Genomic DNA, 23,202 nt, shown 5'->3' with positions numbered 1-23,202 from the left:
GGCGCCTTCTGCCCCCACCCCGCTGTGGCGGTATAGGCCCCTCCAAAGCGATTCATATTGTAGAGTAGAAATATGTTAGCATTGAAGGGAAATGTGGTGTGGTTATACTATAACCTCAGTAAAATAGTAAAGAAAATAGACATGGGGACATTGCGTGGTCTATAGTTTCCCCTCCAGCCCATCCTGACGCATTAACCACGATTGCAAATGGGAGAGTATTATTTCCTTAGTTTGGATTGATTTAAGTGCCCTTATTTCCTCGCGGTAACACGCACACTATAAATAATGTGGTGTTTTGTTTCAAGAGTTTCCTAAAAGCCACAAATTACAGAAATACTTCTCAGAAGTCTTTCGTCAGAAAGTTGGCCTAATTATGTTAAACATGTGAGTGGGTGAGTAGTCCTATTTACCCAGCTGCACTGGCTGGGTGAGAAAGTTTACGTCTGCCCACTTCGCTTGCCAAAGTGGGTAGTAGTTTTTCTCCGAAGGGTTTCACTAATTCACCCACCATCCGGCGCAGTGATCGCGTTGCAATCTTGTAGCAAAACCATTGTTTTAAAGTTACGTAGAGGGCGCTATTTCCAAGCAGCAAGTAGTCACTTGCCTTTTCTAGACATCTTGCAACGATTCTGTCCACCTTCAATCCGGTTTTGAACTAAAACTACATAAGTCTAATCTAAATTGCTGATGGATCAAAATGCTGATGGATCATAAAGAGGATCCCTTGGCCTTGCCATTATAATCGCGTTGATTGTGTAGGCTCAAGTTTTCAATAAAGCAACTAATTTAAATTGAGAAGAAGAAAATAAAATTAAAATGTTATTAACTGACAATGGTTAAATTTTAAAACACAATTCTGTGACAGTAAATCCGTTCTCAATGGCGGGTCTTTATGAGGAAAATTAAGTAAATTTTGCTTTAAATTACTGGTGAGTGTTGGTCTAGAGACCGCAGAGGGGTGTCAGATGCAATTGTGCCGCCATGCAATACTGTCCGCTCCGGACACTTTTGCATATGCAATCGTGTCCGGGGCTGTGCAAGAACCGTCCGGTGGACACAACTGCATATGCAAATGTGTCCGGGCGGACACAATTGCATTATGCAGCAGCGTCCGAGCGGACACGATTGCGTATGCAAAACCGTCCGGCGGACATTATTGCTACGGCGGATATTATTGCATATGCAGTAGTGTCCTCCGGATAGCATTGCATAGAGGACATAATTGCATGCGACAGGGGCAGTAACACTCGCTGTAAAACCCAGGGTTTCTTTTATGCCAGAGCTGCATTTTGTATGAGCTGAATTACAAAGCGTGGATCTTCTTTCTACACAATCACGATACTCGAAACTTTACAAACCCTTATCCAACCGGAAACTGATAATCTCTGGGTATTGTATCTTTAGATCTAAGGGGGCATCTTCACAATAAGTCGGCCTCTTCAGAAAGAACATTATACGTTCGCAAGAAGTCAAATGGCGTTTAAAGTGGGCTTATTGTGTTGGCAAAAAGAAGGATCAAATGCGACTACTTTGTATAAAACGTGAGTAAGGCTCTTGATTCATTTAGGCTCTACTCTCAAAACGTTCGTTGACCTTTTGCGAATAATAAATGGCGTAACTAAGGGGAAATTCTGGATATTCATTATTAACATAAATATCCAAATAATGTTATATTATACACAAAACTAATTTTAGACGATTTCAGTTGTACAATTTTAGGAGTTTTTCGAACATGCTCACCCTCAAACTCATTTCACACAGGCGGGAAGTTGGGCGGGGGGGGGGGGGGTGAGTAGCAACTGTGTCTGTCAAGCTAGTCAAAGGGTCACCGTCACCAACTGACTTAACTAACTTGACAGAATGGTTGGCTCTGCTGATTGGTCAATGCAGTCGTGTCATAAACCATAACCCCAGGAGACGTCATTTTAACCTTCGAGCTACGTCATACACACAGCAGCACAAGCTATTATACCAGTCAGCAGAATTGAGATTAGATTGTTGCAGCACAAGGGAGAAAGTTATTGGAGAAAGTACAGGATTCTTAGCAGTATGGTATTGAGGGTATTTTCTACGTGGAGCCAACTGCAACTGTTGTCAATAGTTGGCATTGTTTTACACCTCACTGCTGATACTTTAAGGGTGAGTAATAAACTAGCTGTGTTTGTAACTTATTACCACTTTTGGGACCTGTTGTCAGTGAGCTCAGAAGAGTCGTCGTGGATTTACCTACTGTGCTGGACCCATGGGTAAGAATGCAGTATAGGCATACTCGTTTGTTTAGTTTGGAGTCACACTATTGTTTTGGATTCGCTGTACGTTGGTTTACTGTAGTTCTGTCATTTTTAATTGATTGGTCAATGAATCAAGGACAGTACAATTCAAGGACGTATCCAATGTTGTTTAATCTTGGTTGGAGCATGGAGGTAGACGGTTGGAGGCAGATCCAAAGAGGTGGCCTATCTTGCATGTGAAAATCCCCTGTTGAGGAGAGTATTTCATTGAGGTGCTGGACCTAGCTCTATAGTTGTATCATGGAGCAAGGACTTTATGGTTGTATGTATGCGAGTCTGGAGGAATGGGCAAAACCAGTGAAAGTTTTATAGAAGTTGTGTGTTGGTGAATTTCTTTTAGACATGATGGCACACAGAAGTAGCACATCGTAATAAGTAAACCGTTCTCTTAAAACAAGTATCAGCCTGTTTTGGGAAACTATATATTAGGGATCGTAGTAAAGTTAGTGAAGCATCAGCCTTATCATCATAACTCTCTAAGTCTTATAGGCCTAATTAACTCTTGATTTGTCATTCCTTAAGGAGGTTTGTTCACATCTCTATTGCATTGTCATCGGAACTCGTACCTCATAGCCCTGGTTTGGTTTTTAAACATTACACAAAATTAATTGGAAAAGTTGTACTTGCAAGGTTCCCTGCTAAGATAAGTTGTACTTGCAAGGTTCCCTGCTAAGATCCATGTGTTTCGGATTAGATTGAATGATTACCACTTGTACCATGGGGCCATGCAAGGTTAGGAATTTTCCCAAAAGTAATTTGCTTTTTTTTTTAAGTTGTCAAAGTCTTTATTTCCACAGAGTTTACAAGATAAGAAATGTATTGAAAGAAAAGTTAATTCCTGTCATATTATGGTAGTCAGTTGTATACAGTTACACTGGAAATAGTGTTGTCAGTTCTCTATTCTGGTTTTCATTTGATTTCATGAAGATGGATCGATGCTTATACAAACGGTGTAATACCTTAGGAAACTGTAGGAATTGAGTCATGTAAGTTTATGAATAATGTTGTTGTGGCTTGCATTTATGTGAAATGTCTGCAAGCTGAACATTTTTTCCAAGACTATCAAATTTACTATGTTCTTAGTAAAGCATGATAAGCATGTCACAGATTAGGAAAACTTGTGATTTCCTGGATATGTTCACTTCATTAATCATGGAATGTGTTTTGAAGGACCTCTATCCTTTGGTCTTTAATTTCAAGGATAAGATAGTCAACAAAGATCAGTCACTGACCTTTCTTCAAGTGCCTAGCTTTCAAATGATTCAATTTACTGGGAATTGGTGTCCTGCACCTACAAGTAAGAACATGATGAAGTCATGTCAATGTTCTAACTCCTTGTGGTAATATGACTATGAGAATTAAAGATCGATAGTGCAACATTGATTTGGTGGATTTCATCATTGTTCATCCAGATTATTTATAACAAGTATTTTCCTTGATCAATGCCAGGCAGTTGTCTCTATCAGTGACTTGTTTTGTCAATTCAGTAATTTCTCTGGTAATCTTTGCCAAGAAAAAAATTATCAATTTAACAAATAGTTCAATTAAAGTTGTATTGTGTTACAACTTGTTCGAGGAATTTTTGATAGATGTTCGTCATTCTCAGGAAGTTGTCTAGCCACCGTGAGTTTGAAATGAGGAGGTTTGATTTGTTGTTGACTTGTCATTATGTTGACTTTCAAAGCTTATGGTTATGCCAGGTTTCTTAGAAAGTGACATTGCTTTCGTCACTGATTGAGTGGAATTCCTGTTAAGCTTGGGCGATATCACGATATTATCGAATATCGCGATATTAATTTGGACACGATTTCGATATCGGATGGATTTAGTTTTAATCGAAATATCGATATATCGCGGTAATCGCAATATATCGATATATCGATTAAATATCGCGATGTATTTGCTAGCTGAGACATCTTGTACCCCATAGGTTTGGAGTAAAACCAGAAGAATAGGTCATTAGAACACCTCTCTTATGCTAGGACTGTCTCTTCTACAACTTTCACTTGGAGTTTTAAGACTGATGATGTCAAATTTCATTAATCGCGATTATATCGAATATCGCGATATATTGTCGGCGATATATCATGAATAAAATAAATCGATATCACCCAAGCTTACCTTAATTCCTGTAACTTTATGGAGAGTCGTTGCCAAGTAAACGATGTCCTTGAATAAGGCATCCTAATCAGAAAATAATGTTAAATAATTTGTTTTATCTTGAGAATAACTTTAATATTTTTTATTTTACAAAAAAAGAGGTACTATTATTGATCTTCAAAGATTTGCTACCAACTTTAAACAAGTGTTTCATTTAGTCTTACAAGTTACATTAAACTTTCCTGAAAAGTGTTCCAGAAAAGTATTCCAGAATTGTTGTAAATAAAGCTTTTAACGACATCAATTATTATTTCTTTTCAGGTTTCGGGAGCCAGTATTCCAAACAATTTACCACTGCAGAAAAAACACTGTAAGTATAATTCGATAAGTTTTCATAACCAAACCTTGTGTAGTAATTGTGTCCTTGAAACTCTTAAAAGTTTAGATTGCTAAACTTCTTAAAGTTAAATACCAACATCAAAACTGAAAACCAAGCAATGATTTCAACCAAGTCTTTGCAAGAGGATGAAAACCTGTACTGACTTTTCACACTTGTTTAACAGTTAATCAACCAGTAGTTAACTTGTATTGTTGTTGTAAGTAGATCTCTTTGTATGGAAAGTGAACAATGAGAAAGGATTTCAATCTGCAATGTAAAGCCCTACATCTTAAAGGAGGTGTTGAGGTACACAAATAATGGCCTTGAAATAAGTATCCCAACAACATCAAGCTCTTAATAGCCACTTTACTTTATTAAACAGTTTCAGAAAAAGAACTTTCAAAAGTTTGTGCATAAGAAATAGTGGCTCATATCCTCTCCAACAACTGAAATGTTTGCAACTGTGCATTATAGCAATCTAATGCTAGAACATGCACTGTAGGAGAAACCATGGAGAAACAAGCTTTTGAGCTAACTGGGATTACTTATTGACGTTTGTGCCACTAAGTTGTATGATGCTAAACCATCTATAGTCTAGTGGACAATAATGTATAAGCTGAGGTAACTGTTAGAAGATAAATAATATATAAAGAATTTGGGAAAAAAACATTTAATTCTTTATCGTTAAGCAGTGCACCCTTTTGAACATTCAAGATTCTTTAAAGGGTTTCAGACCCTCATTACAGATTTATCTAGTGCCAAATAAGTGTACTAGGCCTATTGGTTGGTTCAATAATTGTTCATTTTAAATATTTTAATTTAATGTATACAAATTTATTTATGCAAAAATAGAGGCCAAAAGATTTAATTGGGCTAGTTAGAAAGAAAAAAACCTGACAGAAATACTCAGAGTCTGAATAAAAAGTGCTCCCAGTACTCATGTTTTTGCACAAAAACAAACATTTTCAAGTATATATTGCTTTCTATTACACAGATCATCTTCTGTCAAAACTTTCACATTATGAAGTAGTCCAGCCATACAGATCAACCCCAGATGGGCAGTTCTTAAGTCATGACCTGTCAACTTCAAAAGAAGAGGAAAAAGATGTTTATGAGCGTGCTAAAAGAGACACTCTTCTAAACAGAGATGGGAGATCACGCTACCAACGAAGTGCTCCTGAAGATGACAGCCAAGGGCTCAAACATCACTTCAGAGTGGATGCATTTGGTGTTGAGATCCGCTTAAATGTTACCAGGAATCGATTTATTGTAACACCTAAGATGAAGGTTGAGTTGCATAAAGAAGATGGTACCAAGAAAGTTTATAGACCGAATACACTTTGCTTCTATTCTGGTGGTGTAGATAACAGTCCACGATCTTCAGTTGCTATTAGCAATTGTGATGGATTGGTAAGTGCATTTATTTACCTGTTCTCTTTTTTCTTTCTTTGTGACCTCTATTAGAAACAAAGGATTGATTTGGCATTGGCACAATTGTTTTGTCCGATCCAAAGTTTCTTTATTCAAACCTATTAATAGTTTTGAGTGGCTTAATAACTAACCTCAACTTTTTTCTTTTCACAAAAAAGTGCTATAATCCTGACTTTTGTAATCGCTTTAATTAGTATATAATCAACACTACATTTTTTCCTTAATTTTACAGAGCGGTTTCATAAAAACTGGTGATGAAGAATTTATCATTGAACCATTGGTGTCTACTATTGGTCAATCTGGGGCCAATATCTCTGAGGGTCATCTTCACATCATGTACAGAACCAAAGACTTCACCCTAGAGTCAACAAAGCTCATGGCAGATTGTAAGACGATCATTTTTCTAATCAATTCAGACATTCTAGATCTGTTCATGCTGAAGATTGGTTGATTAGTTGTAACACTACATTCTATACAGTGTCCACAACTATAGATCTCTTCTGTGTTGATGAATTGTTAAATTGATTTGTTTGATGGTAAAGCTCAGAGGGTTGTGAATTGTTTGTGAATCCAATCCCTTGGTCTGATTAATCCCAAGTAGTCCTGATTAGGAGATAACCACCTGCTTACTGCAGGTTCATCAGGCAGTGTTTGCTTGGCCCATGTCAGCCTTTAATGCTAAGCACAGAAGAGTATTGCTTAACAGAATGGGTAACCAGCCAAAATTGTGCTAAGTTTACATTATTGTGACTGGTGCCCCAGTAATTTTTAGCTGAGCAAAGAAATCTGTCAAACAGTATTTTTGTTCAACAACTTTATGAAATTGGGCTCAGAGAGGGCAAGCAGGTTCCTTTAAATGTGTTCAAGATGAAATATCACTGGTAACCAATGAAGCTTGGCTCGCCCAATACTTGACTATGACTACTAATAATGAATTTAGGATCAGGTGGTTGAGAGCAAGCAGTTTCCTTTAAATGTGTTTATTAACATGATGAGATACCGCTGGTAACCAATGAAGCTTGGCTTGCGAATACTTGACAATGATTACTAATCATGAATTTAGGCTCAGATGGTCGAGAGCAAGCAGTTTCCTTTTAATGTGTTCAACATGAGATATCACTGGTATACAATGAAGCTTGGCTCGCCCTATACTTGACTTTGACTACTAATTGTGTTACCTAGAGTGGAGATCAAGGCCAGTATACTGTGAGGCTCTAAATATGGTTATCAAATTTTGTTTTAGTGACCTTTGACCTGCACCATGACACCCCAGAGAGGAATATATCCCAAGAGGAACCCTTCTCAAGTTCAGAACGTGAGAGACGACGGGCTGGAGATCCAGGACAGAAACACTTTGTTGAGACACTTCTTACTGCTGACTACTCTATGACAAGTTTTCATGGGATAGACTATGTGCCAACCTATCTTCTTACCATGTTGACTATTGTACGTATTGCCATAAATAAATCACAATTGCCAATATTAAGGTTATATAAAAATTAATTGAATTTATCTGACAGTTAACAACAACTTATAGAAAAGGACATCAATCCCAAAAGGAAACAAAGTAAAAATAGATAAATTTGAATCAGTCTATCAGTTGCTAAACTAGCTGAAATCAACATTTGATTTGTTTGACCTGTAGTCAACATTAAACCATCCCACTATGGTTTTCATCATTCAGGTCAATATGGCTTACCATCATGACTCCATGTCAGCTGATATCCAATTTGCTGCATCAAGGATCATCCTTCTAAGCTATGAACAGGTTTGTTAACTTTTTAAGACTTTGTGTTTTGAGAGAAATGATAACATTTATTAGATACAAGAGAAGTTATTTTCATTTTGACTACTAAAAGTATTGCAGGCATTTTGCATCATAAGTAGTTCCTGGTTAATTGGCCACTTTTTCATTGAACCATTTCATACTTTTATCAAATCGATTCAAATTTTTGTTTTTCGATGTAGAAAATGTTTTGAAAGACCCCAAAAGGCATTCTTTGTTACCCTTGTTTTGTACATTCTGGATGTACAAAAAACCAGTCTTGATCAACCAATAATTCTCCATCTGTTGTTTGTTTATTTCAGTCTGCCAGCATGGTTGTAGAGCGTCAAGCACAGGCAAGTTTAGCTCATATCTGCCGTTGGTCATCAACACAGACTGTTCGAGATGAAAACTCTGCAAACCACCATGATTTAGCTGCATTTATTACCAGATTAGATTTCGGACCAGCAGGTAAGAACGTCTTTCTTTCTTTCTCTCATCTCAAACATTGTCATGGTCTCTGTAACATTGCTAGATACTGGTTGCCTGTTGGGAGTTCACAGAAAATACCTTAAGCTCTGCTTGAAGAAAGACTTGAACCCCACTCATTATAGTCCTTATTAAATTGCAGAGATCTGAAAAGTTATAAGAAATCAAGAAAGCACAAGGGGGAAAAAGCAAATAACTAAGTACTAAAAGAAAATAAACAATTGATAAAAATTTTACTATTTCAAGAAATCATTAAGTTTTGTTTTGTATTGGTCCCAGACCTTAGTTGTGCTCTTAAGCCCTTCCTAAACTACTGCAGGTTTTTAGCCCCCTCATCTTTACTTACCAATTATCAGAATTATGAAGCTAGAAAGTTTTGAAATATCAATATTTAATACTTGTAGGTTATGCTCCAGTGACTGGAATGTGTGATATGAGAAGAAGCTGTGCCCTTGCTAGAGACGAGGGTCTACTGTCGTCCTTTGTGGTCGCACACGAAGCTGGACATGTGTAAGTCATCACTAGTATCAGGGACAATTGTCTTAAAGGAACTCAAGCTCTCATTATTTCAATATTTTAGTATTGTTGACAAAAAAAATGGGTCAAAAGAAATTTATATAACAAGCTCTCTTTGTTATTATTCCATTTTTATTTGTTACCATTACTTACACAAATAAACAACACCGTTTTGTGTGTTGGTAGTGTCTAGATCAATGGCTTACATATTGAAAAATGGGCATGGTTTTTAAATTGTAGTTATTTTCAGTGTGAATAATGTCTATCCATTTAAGGGGTAAGATATACTACCACCTTACTGAATAATATGCACCATATATGCAGCTTGAACCTGTAAGGGCCTATTGACACTGGAACAGGACTCGCTCCAAGGCCACTGAGGAAATAAGAACATATTGACAATGCCCTTCATATGAAGTATTTGAAACACATGGAAATAACAATGCAGTTACTATTATGTATGTAGAAACCCTTTACATTACATTTGTGTCATGGCATTTTATGTTTGTAGATTTGGTATGGAGCACGATGGATCTGGAAATACTTGTACAGAGGATCCCTATCTTGGCTCCATTATGGCACCTGTCGTCATTTCAACTTACAATAATCATTTCTGGTCAGAATGCAGTAATGCAGAACTTCTTCGATACCTTAGGTGAGTTCAGTTCAATTCAATTCAAGGATACATTTATTTCCATACTCTCATAAAAGAATAACAACAGTTATATGTATTACGGAGTAAAGCAAAACATTTCTTTAAGTAAGAGTAAACATGAATAAATAAATAGAGTACAGGGCCGTTTTGGTAAGCATATAAGCTTGTAAAAAAACAGCCAGACAGACCAGAAAACAAGACAACCAAACAGACAGACAGACAGACAGACAGACAGACAGACAGACAGACAGACATACAGATAATACATAACACAACAAATTTGTAATAGAAGTGACAAGATGGCAGAACAGTTTAAGCTGAAAATAAATAAGACAAGTATTGAAGAGATGGATGTGGTTCAATTACATAGGATGGGAAACTAGGATACATAATGGGAGATAATGTCACGTTTGAAAGCAGACTTAAAAAGACTCACGCACCGCTTAGATCTAATGCGTTCATCTATGGCATTCCACACACGAGGACCAAAGAAGCGGATTGTGTTCATAGAGTAAGTGGTGCGAGTGAATGGAACATAAAGATTAGTGCAGGATCTAGTGGAGTAGCTGTGAGTTTGCTTAACAGACGTGAAGAAGGAAGAGATGACGTCGGGAAGAAGATTATTATTAAATTTAAACATAAATATCCCAGTATGGAGCTTATTAATATCAGCGACAGTGAGAGTGTGCAATTGTGCGAAAAAAGGTGCTGAATGTTCTCTGTAAGAAGAGTAAGTACAGATGCGAATAGCCTTTTTTGAGAAATAGCCACAGAGCGCAATCTGGTAGTATTCACACATGCCCAGACAATGTTACAGTAATTTAGGTAAGGAAAGATATAAGGGTATTGTAAAGAAGAACAAGCGAAGAGGCAGGCAGGAAATGACGTATCTTGGAGATAACGCCAGAATTACGACAGACGACTTTATTGACAGAAGAGATATGCTCAGACCAAGATAGTTTTTGGTCGATAATGACCCCAAGAAATTTAGTTGAAGAAACTCTGGTTATTGCAATATCGTCAATGATCACTGGAGGTAAATTGATGTCTACAGAGCGATGAGACTTAAAGAAGAAGATGAAATTTGTTTTGGCATGGTTTATGGAAAGTTTGTTTGCCTTAAACCAAAGAGAGACCTGACATAATTCAGTGTTGAGAGTGTTAAATAAGGAGGAAAGTTGACGATTAGAGTAGAAAATAGTTGTATCATCTGCAAACAATGTGAAAGAAAGAAGGTTGGATGAGCAATAGAGATCATTAATGTACAGAAGAAATAGGAGCGGCCCAAGGATTGAGCCCTGAGGAACACCATGCTTAATATTTAAGCGAACAGAATAGCAACCCTTTATAGAAGTAAACTGGTGTCTATTAGCAAGATGGTCGGAGAACCATTGCAGTGCGACTCTTGTGTTATACAGAAGCAATCTGAGAGTCTGTGTTAGTAAGCTCCCACATTCTCCAATAAAGACATGAACATCATTAACAATTACTTTCAAGAATGTTCCGCCTTTGGTGTTTTTTTTTCTTTTAGATGAAATGTTGATTCAGAAAAGTTAATGACACAGTGCTGGAAACTTTTGAGTGTATTAAATGATGTCAGTCATAAACATCAAATGAATATATTTCTTTTATCTTGAAGAATTAACTTTGTTCAGATTTAGAAGACTAGCTTGAAACCACTGATTTCTTGATGCAATAATAAACTGTTGATCCATTTTCCTTCAGAGCTTACACCTGTTTAGAGGATTCTCCATTTGAAAGTGGCCTTCCAGAGTTAGATGGATATCCAGGGGAATGGTACGATATGAATGATCAGTGTAAATTTGACTTTGGTGAAGAATTTGAACTTTGTGGAACTGTAAGTATTCTTATTTCCTCTTTTCCCCTCTTCTTTCCTGACTGCAAATATTGAAACCACTCTGCCATAATTGGAAATTTTGCATATCCAGGATTATTCCTCTCAGTCTATATATTTTTTTTATGGAAAATAAGTGTATTTTAATTATTTCAGTCGATCAGATTTTAATGGAACTAGCTCATTTCAAAATTTGAGTTGACATGTTTTGTCTGTTACTCTTCAGATAAAATAATGTTTGTGAGTGGCTGTGATTTATTTGTTTAATCTAAAAACAAAAACAAAGTTTTCTTGTTATTGTTTTTTTTTCCTGCTGTTTTTTTGTTTGCCTCTGACCAGGACATGCTTAAACACCTTATTAAAACTATGAACCAAAATGAACAAGACTGCAGAGCTTGTAAAACATTGTTGTTAATACATTCCCAAAGTATGAGGGTATTATTCAGAGACACTGTGCGTTACAAGAAAGGAATGAAATCAGTTAATGTTAAAATATCCTCGAAATAAGGACTTTTGTGGGTGCATGAGAGTTTTCCTTGAAAAGGTCCAGCTGTTTCGAATAAACGGTATGACTCAAGTTTTTGTTATTTTGATCATCGTTCCTGGTATTCTAGTAATTGGTAATTTAATGATGTCATTGATACTAACATTTCATTTTGGAATTCTGTAACAAGGTCTGGAAACCCTTGCTCCACTTTTCTTCTTTGTAGTCAGAGTTGACCCCCACAAATTATTATACTATGTTTTTTTTTAAGTTTTTTTTTAAAGGAAGTTTAATTTGACAAAATCTTATAGAAGATGTTTCCATAGTGTGCAATAGTATTAGAAAATTGGGACCCATTTATTCCCCGCACATTTTTGTTTAAGTTTGAGAATAAGAAAAAAAATAATAATGATGTGACAGTTCATTTCACCAACAAGCAATTCAACATTAAGTGTTGATTTGTTTTGGGGCACTGTTGACCTATGGCAAATCATGTCTCCCTGAGCTTTTTAAATTTTCAAGCTTACACAATTCCACTCTTCTAATATTGGATTGTGAGAAAATAGAATTTTCTGTTGCAAACAGCTTACCAATCAAAGACCCATATGGTATAAATAAAAACAATAGCCTGAAGTTTCAACCCTAGCAGAGTCTTTCTCAAAGGCTGAAAGAAATTTGTATCATGAAACATTCCTACCATCAGGATTACCAACATTTAACACATGTTGAGCACATAAATATGTTTTCACTTGTTTGTTTTTAACAGGTGGACAAATAATATAAAGTATGCTTTGGTTTCTGCCAATAAATGTCCCCTCATCGTGATACCGATAAATGTCCCCTCATCGTGATACCAATAAATGTCCCCTCATCGTGATACCAATAAATGTCCCCTCATCGTGATACCAATAAATGTCCCCTCATCGTGATACCGATAAATGTCATCATCATTGTTTATACCAACCTGTACCTGTCATTGACAGGTGTTGTTTATTGCTTTAAAGGAAATAGGAAAAACTAATGCAGTGTTACAGGGAACTTGTTATCTAAATATTTTGTTTCTAACCATCTTTGCTTTGATATTTGGCACCCAGCACGGTCATTCATTGGGGTTTATAGGCGGGGCGAGGAATTACTTCCCCTTGTCATTGTGTTATTCCACTGGGACTTTGGAGTGAGCTTCATTAGTGTGTACTTAATTAGTTCAAAAAAATGAGTGAATTTAAAATCAAGCAATCAACATGTTTCACAAGTCCAATTAGTGAATTTATTAGTTTTTATGTTCTTTTTCTAGTTGTCACTATTGATGATATATGAAGCTTTTTAAACACAATAAATTCCCTTTCAATAAAACAAGCTAGTTAAAACTTGTAAGTGTGGACTCTCCTCATCCCCTTGTGTGAAATAACTTGTAAGCAGTTGAGTGTATAACCACGGTAACGTATGTTTATCCCGATAGTGATGATTTATGAAGGCTGGTCATCAAGGGTGATAATTCACGTCAAAAGTGACATAGGTTATGTCAAAGGTGACTTCAGTCAAGACTAGTCAACCAGTCCCCACTGTATTCAAAGTTGCTTAAATTGTTGTGACAGTAAACTCCTACCCTTTTTAAACAAAAACCAAAAGTTTGCGCTCTTACAATAAACAAAAAGGCGATGAAGACAAACTAAAATCTAAAATAGACCTTGTCATTCAGTTGCTATAACTGAATCTATGTCAAACTAAATGCTTTTTGCCTTATACACTTTAATGTTAATTTCTCTCTTCCACACTTTTGTAAAAATTTTGTCAATTATTATTATAATACTTTTTTTAGTTTGTTTGAATTGTTTTTCATTTATTTATTTATTTTGTTGTCAGGGTGGGGTTGCATTAAGGGTTGGTTTTAGGAGATGCATGCTTACTTGCTTACTTGCATGATCATGTAGCTTGTTTATTTGTTTTGATATACCATAAACACTCTTCTCAATCACTGTGTCACTTCAAACTGCTATTCAAAAGATAACAAACTTATTCAATAAAGCTGATATTTTTCACCTGACAGCGAGCCCACCGGCAAGTGCTGAGGCTTTTTTGCAGGGTCACACAATTCTTAACCAGTCTGGCTGATGACACCAATGTAGACCCTTCCAAATGCCCTCTTTTGAGAAAAGTAAGGTCCGTTATATGTGGGCCCAATCTCACTGAGTTGCTAAGTGAAAAGATTTTCCTCAAGCAGAAATCTACACAAGAACATTGTCATAAGTTTGCACTGACATGAAAGGGCCTCAAGTGGTTCTTAATTACCTGCTCATGATCATCTTGTTTAAGGATGTCCTAATAGAGTCCTTTTTACAGGGTCTTTGTTCTCACAGCGCATTATCAGACAAATCAGGCTTGCACATTATGTATGGTGCATGTTAATCTCACAACAGATTATTTCATTACAGCTTTGCATTTCTCTCAACACGTTATGATTTTAATTTCATCGCATGATTCCCTGCATGAAATATTTTATTAAAATATGTATGGCTTCTAAAGTAAAATATTGCTAACCTATTTATGGTACGTGCTGAGCAAAATTTCATCGCTTAGCAGCTTTAGACATTGGAGCCTGGGAAATATTGATGTTTATTTCTGTTTTTATATGTTCAAGTTTTTAGTTCCACAATTTTGTATTGTATTTCGCAACCTAATCTGCATTCAAACTGCAACTTCAAATGAGAGAAGTTTTTCCCATTTTGCAATGTAATAACATAATCTTTCTTTTCGCCTATATATTTCCTTTGAAAATGGTAGTCTCAATGTATGTTTCTGTGCATGAATTGAAGTAGTTTTACTCTGATGGGGCTTGACCTGAGCTAGTGTAGAATTTTACAGTTTTTTTTTTTAGTTTATGTAACTTCATTTTAGAGAGTGACAGCTCTTTCACTGGCAAAAGCATTTTTTATTTGATAAATAACCTTAATTGATAATCAGTGGCAAAAACTGTGGGGTTTATAAATAGCCAGAGTCACACTTTGGCTCTCCTATGTAATTTCGTTATCACATACATACTAATACGTTGTGGGAATTGCAGTTTGTTGGGGTTCACATATCAATCAACATACTCTCTCCAGAAAAATAACTGAAACTATGTCCCACTTCTTCCATAACCCCCCCCCCCAAAAAAAAAAAAAAAGTGTTAAACAAATTCCAAAACGACTACAACCTGGGAAACAGGGATGAACCTTTTCAAGTAAATTTCAGGGCTGTGAATTTCTTTGAAGAGGTTTTCAACTGCAAATTATTTTCCAGATTTTTCATAATGTGTTAAATTCATCGGTTCCTGACCTTTGAACAGCAAGGTCTACCTAGGCTAAAGTGTAACTAAATTGGTCTAACAGAAACCTCTTGTAAATGTGCATCAGTCAGTCAAACCAACAATGTTTACTATAGTGTACTACGCCTATAGATCATTTTGTGCTTAAAGTTCACTTTGGTTTTGTTTTCCATTATTATTTTGTGTTTTTTAACCATTGGTGATTTTTTTCTTTAAGAAGAGTACATTTCCAGGTTTTTATATTACTGGAAGTTTTGTGGTAACATTCATAGCTGTTGTTGAGTATAATTATGTATTTTAAATTGAACAGAACCAATGAAGCGTTTCTCTGTTTGGCAGAAGATTGTGCCTGAATCCAAATTCAAATCATATTGACCAACGCTGTGATCACAACCATCATCTCAATGAATACAAGTATAAAAGGGCTTTTATTCATCTGTTTTTATGGTACACAACTTCCTATTTTATTGATAAGAGAGATGATGTTATTGTCAAACTGACGAACTCATTGTCGAACTCATTGCTCAATCTGTGTTCACTAACTTTGTTTGCAGCCAGAGGAATCTAAATCTTGTCATCAATTATGGTGTATTGATCCCTGGGATCCCCAGTACTGTCGTACCAAGAAGGGACCAGCACTGGATGGGTCTGCTTGTGGTAGCGACAAGGTAAGAATGCTTGTTCTTTAATTAGCAAAGACTTAAATGGGGGTTAGCGGGTGGATGTTGATAGGTGCTGCACCTGTTATCAGCTCCTTCAATAGTTTTTGTAGGTATTGTGTAGTACCAACAATGCCTCAAAGGAGTATAAGATGTTGATATAATTTTTGTTATGTTAAAAAGGGATGTTGGTTGTGGTGCCTCACATGGTTCAATTGTGGCAATAAACACACTTCCAAAAATAGATGCAGTTATATTATGTGTATTTGAAACCATAAAGTGTGAGTAACCAGTTTCTATGTTTGTGTTTAGTGGTGCATTCAAGGAATCTGTGTTTATAGAGACATGGGCCGACAGAATGGGGAGTGGAGTAAATGGTCCCAATGGAGTGATTGCTCCTACCCATGTGATGTTGGTGTTGAAGTCAGAATTAGGAAATGTGATAACCCAGCGTGAGTATTTAATTCTCTAACATTTTGATACATGTTTCTTGGTCTGTATTTAATTAACTACAGATTAAGAAATGTCCACGCCATTTTTGGGGTTAATAATGAACTTTGGAATGTCTGAGATCTATTCAAAATATTTTGTTTATCTTTGTAGGCCCTCTCATGGAGGAAAAGACTGCAAAGGAGAATCTTATGAATACCGTCTGTGTAATACCAAGGTAAATGTTCAATCTCAATTAAGCTATTGTCTAAAGGAAAGTGTTTTTATAGGCGAGGCTGGTAGAGACCTTAATAAAAGGCTGTAAGAACGTGAAGCACAAGGCAGAAGAGGGGATTATGACAAATCAAAGTCAAACGCTCTACTGATCTAGACCATGTCATAGATTTGGATCAGGCTCAGCACAGCTCATGAGAGACGGGAAGTTCCTGAAGTTCTAAAATCTTCTCAAAATATACACAGCAAAAGAACTATACACCTACAAATTTATTCAAAATGGAATTTCTGTGAAGTCCATTTTTATTCTGATTTGATTATTATTTTGTTTATCATTTGCATGATATTTATTTTAGAAATGTGTTGGTGATTTGGAAGACAGAAGAGCTAAGCAGTGTGAAGACAATCTAGCCAGCTTTACTCACAGATCAACAATTCACTCATGGCTCCCATTTGAGAATAGAAATAGTAAGTCACTGTTATAGGAGTAATCCCCAAGTTAAAATTGAACTTATAAAAATAATCTTACTGCTGTGTGGAATTTTTAAAATATGTTTTATTAAACAGACTACTTGTTTTCCGTTTACTTTGTTGCCATAGAAACATTACAGTGTCGATTAACATGCATCTCCAGTAAGACAGAAGATGTTGTTGTGACGGACTACAATGTGACGGATGGAACACCTTGTTCATATGATGACCATCACAGTATCTGTGTACAAGGCCAATGTGTGGTAAGAAGCTATTACTTGATCAAACCCTCCAAACTTCAAGTGAGAGCATAACACATGAAATAAGTTGTGCTCAATTTGAGACTGAAATGTGTGTGGTCCAAAATGCTAAGTGAATTAGTGTTTGAGAGAGGGTAATCATTTTTTTTTAAACCTTGAACTTGTCATTTGAATGAGTGTCTCTTTAGAATATTAAATAAAGGACAAGTTATTTAATATAAAAACAACATTTCTTTTACTTTCCTTTCAAGCTATGGTATATGCAACTATCAGTAAAATGTGAAATAATGTTCTTATCTATCAATCACAGAAACTAGGATGTGACAAAGTTGTTGATTCAAGCAAAGTCGAAGACAGATGTGGAATATGTGAAGGAGATAGTAGCCAGTGTAACTTCATTCAGAAACATTTTTACAGTGAGCCAAAGAAAAGTAAGAGAAGCTATAATATTGTTTGAAAGCCACCCTTTTTTTTATCAAAGTGTATTATCAAATTTTCTTGATATTTGATTCATAAAAAACCCTAATAGAACTCCGAAGATAACGCTTTACCAAGGAAACTTGATCAGTGTGGAAAAAGTAGAAGTCAATAAAGGTTGAAAACTTTATAGCTACATCTTTATTTTTGAACAAAATAATTATTTGTAAAAAACCTCAGGGGAAAAATAAATGAAATCATATTCCAAACTGATCTAACATTTTTGTTTCCCCAAAGTTGGGTCCCAATACTTTCTTACTATATTTGTCATTGAGGGTGTAGCTTTATTCTGTGTATTATTGATGGCCAGAATCAAGGTACCGTAACGTTCTCTTTATATTATCTTGCTTGCTTGTAGAGTATCAACAGATTGATGCATTACCTGCTGGGTCACGCTATGTCGACGTCAGGGAAAACACACACACGGATAGCTTTATTGGTGAGTTTTAAACTATTTTGGTTTGAAGGTTTTCTATAACTGTAGTAAAGTTTGCTCATGTTTGCAAGTAAAACACTTTGTGGACTTGCAAGGAGGTTACTGGACTCTTACACAGATTGTGTGAATCACAACTTAATTGGATTCATTGGTTATTTTATGCTTGATGTATAAATTAATATTCCTCAAAAATAAGTCTTCAACCTGGATGTGATAGTTGTTTTTTGTATTGATTTTTTGTTCAGCATTAAGAAAAGCCGACAAGTCTTACATACTGAATGCTCGTAGCACCCAGTCTGGACCACATTCTTTTATTGAAGGCAGAGCTAGATTTGTTTATGCCCCTGATGAGGATAGACTCTTTACTGTTGGGCCACTTCAAGCAGATCTGGATTTGTTGGTAAATAAAACTTCTTTTACAGATTGTAATTTGTGTAAATTCTGCCATGTTTCTAGATAGCTCAGGTAGAGCACCGGAAAGTTAATCCAGAGGTCTTTCGTTCGAATCCTGCTCGAGTTAATTTTTCTTTATTTAACCCCAAAAAATCATTTAAAAATTTACCTGGTCAGTTTCCCTTTTGGTTATGTTTCTTTATGGGTACAACATTTAGTTTGCATTTCCTTTAAAGTTTTTAAGTTTTGTGATGAATAATAACCCTCCACCTTAAAAGCACATAATTATGACTCAAGTTTCCTGACAGCAGTTTTTACAATTTTTAAAATGTGAATCATCAGCTTGTTCAGTTCAGCTAGTTCATCCCTCTTAAAATTGTTGCCGTACACTTTATTGTCTTACTAATTACTGTATGTTTCAGCGCTTAGACACCCTGCATTAAGCGCTTTTATAAATGCATGTTATTATTATTATAATTATTATCCCTTTTTAGGTTTTCTGGAAAAAGAACAGCAAACCTATCAACATAACCTATAGCTACTATATAGAGAAAACTGCTGATTCTACTAATACAGAACAAACGGCCTCTGTACATATTTTATCAGCGCCTGCTGTTGTTACAGATCCCCCTCATGTTCCTATACTAGAAGTGGAGTTTATTTGGCAGGATATGGGATGGACTCGGTGTACTCAAACTTGTGGTGGAGGTAAGGGAATATTTGTGAGTGTTTATAGTGGGAAAGAGTCGTGGAAGGATGATGTGTGAAAATAAGTGTTTAATTTTGATAATAACAATACTTTATAAAGCATCTTTTACAAAAGTTTCAAAGTGCTGTACAAGAGCATCTACGAATAAACACAAATTGAATAATAGACTTGGCATCAAATTAAATGAGTTTGTACCATGGCTTTGAAGCATTCAAGAAGCGATATCTGACGGATGTGAAGAGGGAGATTGTTCTATAAAGTTTTAGCTCTGACTGTGAATGCTCTATCACATGAAGATTAACGTAGATTGCAAGAACTGCGGGATTTGTTTGAAATAAGGTTCTGAAGATAAGTAGGAGCGAGACTATTTTCTGACTTTTAAAACAAGCAAAAGAAAGACTTTGAATTTGATTCCCTTGGTAATGGGAAGACAGTGAAGGAATTGAAGGAGCGGTGTGATGTGCTCATCAGATCTTGGGCTTCTGCAGGACAATACAGCATGCTGCACGCTGTCTTGGATGCCTTTTAGGAAAACTGTGGATGTTGCTGTCATTCCATATAAGAGGCTGTAACTAATAACCAGATGTGAAGATACAAAAACAGACAATATTGTTCAAAAGAAGTTTCAATCAAATCAGAATGATTGAGATTAATCCTTTTACTTTGGGTTTTCTTTTTGTGTAGGTTTCTCTTTCCATAGCTTCCAGTGTATTAAGAACAGTGATGACTCAAGAGTGAAGAAAACCTTTTGTGGACAGGGCAGCTACAACCCTAAGGCATCCAAGAAACCTTGCAATCAACAATCCTGTGATGAAACTATGTAAGCTAGAAGCCTCTCATTTTCCTTGTGGTCAATTGTGTATTACGCATTAATGTTCCTAATGTAAGTGAAGAAAACCTTTTGTGGACAGGGCAGCTACAACCCTAAGGCATCCAAGAAACCTTGCAATCAACAATCCTGTCATGAAACTATGTAAGCTAGAAGCCTCTCATTTTCCTTGTGGTCAATTGTGTATTACGCATTAATGTTCCTAATGTAAGTGAAGAAAACCTTTTGTGGACAAGGCAGCTACAACCCTAAGGCATCCAAGAAACCTTGCAATCAACAATCCTGTCATGAAACTATGTAAGCTAGAAGCCTCTCATTTTCCTTGTGGTCAATTGTGTATTACGCATTAATGTTCCTAATGTAATTTGATTTCCAAATTTTTTTGCCATTAGAACATCATTAAGATGTTATAAAAAGTCCCCCAAAGCCAATTAAAGCCTGTACAATGTTTACTCTGGAAGCCTCTAAATTCAATAAGAGGTTGCTACCTTTTAAATGTTTGAGTATGAGGTCTTTAATAATAATAATATGTGCCTTATCAATCCAGTTATGCCTCTTAAAGCATCACAATTAATATAATGTTATATTTATGGATAACATGGGTAGTGCATAAAGCACCCCACATTTGCTTTTCTGACCCTATTAGATTCAAAGCTATGGTCAATCATATTTTATGTAACTTTGGTTCTCTCATAGTGTGTTTGTCTAGGTACTCTATTTTTTCTCCCTCTGGAAAACAGAAAAACACAAAATTTGTTTAAAATCAGACTTTGTTTGCTTTCCCCATTTGTGAAGAATTGAACCAGAAACAGCCCCTTTAGTTACAACCCAAATGCCACAACCTGCCACATCTAAGCTTATCACAACTACTCTGCCTGCAACTACAACAACCCAGCAAACTACAACACAGCGTACCACTACAACACAGCGTACCACCACAACCCAGCAAACTACAACAAAGCCTCCAACAACAACCCAGCAAACTACAACAAAGCCTCCAACAACAACCCAGCAAACTACAACCCAGCCTCCCACCACAACCCAGCAAACTTCAACCCAGCCTCCCACTACAACCCAGAAAACTACAACCCAGCCTCCCACTACAACTCAGCCTCCAACAACAATGCAGACTACCACCAAAATGACAACCACAGTTCCACCAACGACAACTATAAGAACAACTCGACCACCAACCACTCCTACAGTGACAAAGAAACCCTTTAAACCATCAGGAGGAGGAAAGAAGAAACCTGTCTTTAAGTGGCAAGTAGATGAATGGAACCCGTGCTCTCATACCTGTGGTTCTAATGGTGTCCAATCACGAGGGGTACGCTGTATAAAAAAAAATGGTAGAAAGGTGTCATCTACTGCAGCTGAGAGGTGTATTGAGGAGAAGCCAGCGACTCGTCAGAATTGCAACCAGGAACTTTGTCCAGCATTCTGGAGTATTGGGGATTGGTCTAGTGTAAGTACCAGACTGTTTATTGTTTAACTACATCACAGTATTAAATCTTGTTTAATAAGGGTTGAACGGAGACAAATTGACTTAGAGCAGGATTTGAACCAAGAACCTCCAGCTGGATAAACATACTGGGCCTGCATGTAGTCAGGGAAGCAGCCAGGGTTCACCTTCGGGGGGTGTGGTTTCTTATTTAAAATACCAAATAATAAAAGACAAGGGAAACTGGCCCTTGTGGCTTACTATTTGAGTATAAAATCTTAATAATTAAAAAACCAGTGTCACTTCCCAAAGTTTTGTTATTTTGGGTTGAAGCTTCTTGAAAGAGTTTTACTCCATTTCTTGCAGTGTACCGTCACTTGCGGAGATGGGTTCATGAGTCGTACAGTTATGTGTGGAGCCCCTACAGATAATCCGGAAGAATTTAATTGTTTTGAAGATCGACCAATGGACACAAGTCCCTGCAATCTTGGAGAGTGCCCTGTAGAAGGTAGGAATACATTGCTACAGTTCACAAGCCCTAAATACTTCAAACTGTGAATGTTTTATTGTTGTAAATGTAAAATCAAACCTGTTATACTTGGATTGATCTAGATCACATGTGGTTGTTTTAAACCCTCATTAACTTAAATTTGATTGATATTGTTTTCCCCCAAACTTGTAGAAAATGTGTGTACTCCTCTGCAGAGTGTTATCTGTAACCCTGATTCATTCCGCACGTACTGCAATTTGCCTAACTATAGTGATGTTTGCTGTACAACTTGTGAAGAGCAAGAACAAAATCAACAAGAGAAAGAAACCACTGTAGAAGTAAACCCTCAGGAAAAGAAAAAGAAGAAGAAGAAAAAGAAGAAAGGCCGTGGACGATCTGGAAGGAGACAACTGTAGATGACATGCAAAACAAAGTTTTCCTCCATTATCTTTATTCTTATTTTTTAGCATACGAAGACCAATTTAGTTTGAACATCTTTATTTGTAAATCGAGTTAAACTAACCAGCAGAGTATGATTGAAATGGCCCACCTTATGCAAATGAGTCCTTTGTGCTGAGCAATCCAAATGGTTTTCTTTTTCATGGTACTTAATTTCATTGCAATTTTAAGGATGGGTACTTTTTAAACACCAAACACAATGTCCACAGATTTACATTAACTTTTTGACTCGTGGTCACCGAGACAAAAATTGTTTTCCTGACATTGTTTTACTCATTTCTCAAAAACTACAGCACCCCAGCAAGTAATATTTTCAGGGAAGCTTTCTACTAATATTTTCTTCAAACTGTTTAAAGCCATTGGACACTTACGTTACAGAAAACAAAATAAAAGTTCACAGATTAACAAATAATTTACAGGGTTTACAGAAGGTAATGGTGAAAGACTTCTCTTGCAATATTATTCCATGAAATGCTTTACTTTTTGAGAGAACATTAAAACAATATCAATTCTCGATATCGAGAATTACGGATATCAAGAATTACGGATTTATTTGAAACACATGTCATGACACGGCGAAACGTGCGGAAACAAGGGCGAGTTTTCCTGTTATTTTCTCCCGACTCCGATTGACCGATTGAGCCTA

At 36.4% G+C, this 23,202-nt stretch overlaps 1 protein-coding gene across 1 annotated transcript; it reads left to right on the top strand.

Moving 5' to 3' along the window:
* Positions 1-1,990: 1,990 nt before the first annotated feature.
* LOC117304061 (A disintegrin and metalloproteinase with thrombospondin motifs 3-like) lies at positions 1,991-22,873 on the top strand. Its single transcript, XM_033788548.1, has 23 exons — positions 1,991-2,139; positions 4,713-4,761; positions 5,765-6,180; positions 6,434-6,587; positions 7,445-7,647; positions 7,886-7,969; positions 8,290-8,437; positions 8,860-8,965; positions 9,483-9,626; positions 11,352-11,484; positions 15,824-15,937; positions 16,241-16,380; positions 16,532-16,595; positions 16,948-17,059; positions 17,192-17,325; positions 17,633-17,753; positions 18,158-18,238; positions 18,481-18,635; positions 19,123-19,336; positions 20,022-20,157; positions 20,962-21,631; positions 21,974-22,115; positions 22,290-22,873. Exons 1-23 carry the CDS (start codon positions 2,050-2,052, stop codon positions 22,511-22,513), a joined length of 3,834 nt encoding a protein of 1,277 aa, XP_033644439.1. The 5' UTR covers positions 1,991-2,049; the 3' UTR covers positions 22,514-22,873.
* Positions 22,874-23,202: the final 329 nt, after the last annotated feature.

This window comes from Asterias rubens, chromosome 20 (assembly GCF_902459465.1).
Source record: "Asterias rubens chromosome 20, eAstRub1.3, whole genome shotgun sequence".
Taxonomy (NCBI): Eukaryota; Metazoa; Echinodermata; class Asteroidea; order Forcipulatida; family Asteriidae; genus Asterias; species Asterias rubens.
This window is presented reverse-complemented; position numbering and strand designations above follow the sequence as displayed.